This window comes from Eimeria maxima, genomic scaffold (genome assembly GCF_000499605.1).
Source record: "Eimeria maxima Weybridge genomic scaffold, Emw_scaff1066, whole genome shotgun sequence".
Taxonomy (NCBI): domain Eukaryota; phylum Apicomplexa; class Conoidasida; order Eucoccidiorida; family Eimeriidae; genus Eimeria; species Eimeria maxima.
In genome coordinates, this window is record NW_013564104.1 from 1,201 (window position 1) to 5,320 (window position 4,120).

At 48.1% G+C, this 4,120-nt stretch overlaps 1 protein-coding gene across 1 annotated transcript; it reads left to right on the top strand.

Annotated features, from left to right (window-relative positions):
• Positions 1-1,260: 1,260 nt before the first annotated feature.
• Positions 1,261-3,833, top strand: EMWEY_00048090 (myosin heavy chain, putative; the record flags this gene model as incomplete). Its single annotated transcript, XM_013479334.1, has 5 exons — positions 1,261-1,932; positions 2,395-2,648; positions 2,817-2,938; positions 3,086-3,174; positions 3,783-3,833. The coding sequence occupies 5 exons, from the start codon at positions 1,261-1,263 to the stop codon at positions 3,831-3,833; spliced, it is 1,188 nt and encodes a 395-aa protein (XP_013334788.1).
• Between the last annotated feature and the right edge of the window lie 287 nt (positions 3,834-4,120).

The following is a 4,120-nucleotide window of genomic DNA, read 5'->3' on the forward strand; positions in this document are numbered from 1 at the left end:
GACATTGGAACTGGTGCTAAGGGAAAACCGAACGGGAGGAGTAGCAGAACCAGCTAAAGTCCACTTCCGCCAAGCAGTGACAGGAGGAAACCAAAATACAATAGGGTTGTCTTCAGGGGCAGTCCTTGCAGACGAAGGAGTGTGCCGCTTGCAGAAGGGGGCATCTGTAACTTTGTCTGTCTGGTGTTGGCAAATATATTTGAATTAGGCATGTAGACCCTTACAAGGCGTTAGTAGGCAAATCGTCTACAAGCATTACACAAAAATGATTTGTAGTGTTGATGCGTGTAGCGAAGAGCGCTTGTTTGCATTGGCTTGGATAAGGGACTATGTTGTACTTTGAGTCGCTGAAAGACTCGCTGTAAGTCATGCCACTTCGCCACTTGCAGTTCCAAGTGTAACGCAAATCCTCGGTCTTCTTCGGGGACTTTTGAGAACTGCAGGGGAGCCAAAATACTTACGATAAGAGCTGATGTAAGGCGTATGGCCAACCACCTTCCCCAGTTCCCAGGCGTCCAGAGTGCAGTCCCCCAACGCTCTGGAATGACGAGACCGATGATTCTCGTTACACTTGAAAATGTGGGGCACGACCTGCCGTAAATTTCAACGCACCTTCCTGCAACACAAATTGCAAGAGGGCGCCAGTGCAACCCTAAGTACTTGGCTGTATACATGAAACTGTTGTCCATTGGTGACAGCTTTTCTTCCGTTCCGCTTGCATAATGAAGCCACCAACTTCCGACACAATTGCCAGTACAAAACAGACTATTCTACAAGAACAGCAGTTCCCAACAGCCCGTGAGCAAATTATTCCAGGCAGTTTAGAGATATGCTGTACTAGGCTCATAGTGGGAAGAATCACACGCTAGCTACCTGCAGCATGAAGTGTGTGGAGGGCCACCCCCCACAACTAGTTGCAACTGCCTACCTTCGATACGGCCCGTCGCACTACGCCGAGGGCAGACACAGCGCAATATCACATTTTGGTCCATAACGCAACCATAACTTTGTCATCGAGAACCCCCTTCCTTGGCGATTCATCGCATAATAAAAAATACTATGGTGTGCTGCTGAAATGCCGTTAACGCATGCATCTGGCAGCCAGCCCCATGGTTCAATGCATGCAGAAGGAAGCCAGCCCCACCCGCTGAGAGTCAGCGGCCAAGAGCCGTACACAGGAAGCGCAGGAAGCGGAAGTAGTGGTATGCAGTGATTGAGTATCTGCATTAGCACGTTCGTAGAGGCAAGTGAATTGGGAAGATGAACGTCGTTGGCGAGCTTGTAGACGGCGACAAAGTGGTGGAAACCCCTGTTTCTAAACAGGAAAAACTAATTCAGGGAGACGAAAACCCCTCAAAAGTAGACGGTTTAGAGCAGAACTCGCCTGATGCAAGACCTAGTCATGTCTCGTTTCTACTGGATGGAGACAAAGTTACCAATGCACGTTCAGCATCTTCGGATGCTCCTCCTCTTAACTCCTCCACTGAGGAGACCAACAGCGGAATTACGTCACAGGAACAATTGACACATAATCAAGTGGTTTCTGCACCATGCCAGGGCTCCCTTCAAAATGTAGAAGAAATTGGCACCACTGAACTAGCTGCTCTGGCCCACGAGGATCAGGCTGATACTGCAAGCGCCGACACAGAAACAATGGTGGAGCTGCAACAGTCTAGAAGCCTTCCAGAGGCAATCACGCTTTTATCTAAAACCACTGAAGAGCTTGAATCAAGGGTTAATGCTCTCCTGGCTCAGCACGAAGAGGAATTCTTCGCTGCATTTCGCTCCCACATGGCAAAGGTACAAAAGCATGTGGAAAACCTTCAAGCATGTGCTGACGAACAGAAAAATCTACTGGAACGAGATATGAGGATTAAGACACTTCAGAGGGAACTGCAATGGTTTGTAAACGAAGCGGTCAGACTCGACCAGGTAACTCATCCTTTTGCGGAAGCTGTTGCGAGGGCTGCATTGCATGCGAATGCTTGGCGCAGTAAAGTTTTATACACCACGTAGAACTCTTGATGGTGTCGTTGTTATATCAGATCATTGGCACGCTTGACATGTCTACCAAACGTCAACATGCTTTGTCTATACGACCAGGTTTGCAAAAAACTTAAGGGAGAGCTTCATAGTTGGCGTGCGCGAACCGACGCTTTACGAGAAGACCGTGACTTTCTGGAAGCAGAACTAAAAAAGGCTAAACGTAAATTAAGAAGCGGCCAAACGCAGGGTCCTCGCAAGCTCTGCAATTCTTTGCAGGTCAAAAGTAATTACCGTCACCCAGCACAACACCCCATTGTAATATGCTGTAGTCTTACGAGCTTTTATGTGATTACCTAGACTACCTGGAAATGTCATAACCCAAACAAATACATACCATTTTCCTGTTAGGGATGGACTGAGGTGGAAGGCTCTGCCGTCCCTTCTCCAAAAGCTACTGACCCGCCGGCAGTAGTGCAGAAGGCAGCCCCCACCGTCCCCAGTATCTCTTCATGCCAGCTGGATTTGAAATCGATGGCGCATACTTCGTCTGACAATCCAGATGTGCTGAGGGGGATTATTGAGGGCCTGAAGAAACAGGTTTCCTGTCTGGCTGCTGCAAACCGCCGGCTTCAGAATGAAGCGAAACAAAACTCGCGAAACAAGTTAGCTAGGGGTGGACCGATTGATACTGAACGCTCTCTCAATAAGATACTAAGAAGTATATACACATTCTAGTGAGCGGGTGTTGTCGAAATAATATGTTGCTCACAGATTTCATATCTTTCTGGGTTCAACAGGCATGAAACTATACTGTGCTGTCTGCTTAATAGGTCGAGCCTCGTAGAGGCCTCAAAGGCCCTTTCACGACGGCGGGACTTGGAATCCTTTTTCTTGGAGTGCATTAATGATGTCAGGAAGGAAAGAAAACTGAGGGGGGCTCCAAGCTCACTGGGTGAGAGGTGATGTACACTGGTTTATTTTTCCACGCAAAGATCGCTCTTCAGAAATAGTCGTCAAGAGCAGCTGCTGCACCAGGACGGCACAACGATATGCTTTGAGAAGCAGAACCAGGCGAGGCGTCTATGTAGGGCTGCTTCAGGAGAATTTGAGGGGCTTTCTCTTGAAGAGTTTTTGGCGTTTGACCGGCGGAAAGTTTTGAACGCCTTGCTGTCGAATGATCAAGTTCTGGTAAGCAATATGCTGAGCTTTCCACACTAGAGTGCAGATGATATTAGAACCTACCATGCACAACGCGTTAGGGAATTGACAAAATGGAAAAATCTCAAATGTTCCCTGTCTGTTCAGCAAAAACTGTATTCCCTCGTATTCCCTCAGCGAGGAGTCTTATCCTGAGGTACGCGTGCTACTTTCATGAGCCCCCTCACTCGTGTTGTTCCAACATTATATCGACAAAGCTTTTAGGTAGCTAAGAGTCCCACCATGTGCGGGATGCCTACCGCTCCACCAAGGCGTCCAGCCTCTCGAATATGGCACGTGGTTGCTTTACATGACTGTGGGGACCAAAACTCTCTTTCCTAGGATTAAAGCACACGACAAAGTTGTCGGGAAACCTAGAGCCATCGTCGCTGACTGGTTGCCGCTAGTGTGGGGGCATATTATATACATGTATGAAGGTAGCATGTAGGTTGAAGTGTATGAAGGTATTACATATGCATGAGGCTCAAAGGTTTCTACCAAGCGGTGGAGGGCTTTTTCTAGCGGCTAACACCATTGCCCAACGAAGAGCATTCCCTATAAGATGCATGTTGCGTAGAGTGTGGTTGTTTCACTTGAAGGAGAAGCATCCTGCAGCAACTGACAAAGATGAGATGGGCACCATAATCTAATATATCCCTTAAGATGCGCCATCCTTAGGAACAGACGGGCTACAGTCGTCACACGAGGGGACCACGACTGTAAAGGCACATAGGCACGTGCAGATTTGCGTGGAGTCGAAAAATTTGGGCCAACTCTGGTTGGGTTCATTAAATGGCATGGAGACTTGCTGTAAAAACTACGACTCTCACAGAAATCTGCTTCTGAAGCACTGGATTGCCCCAGAAGGAATCTGAAGGCTTGGGGTGCCGAAGTAGTGTAACGTATGAGAGAGAGCACACAGGCATGCAAGTAATCG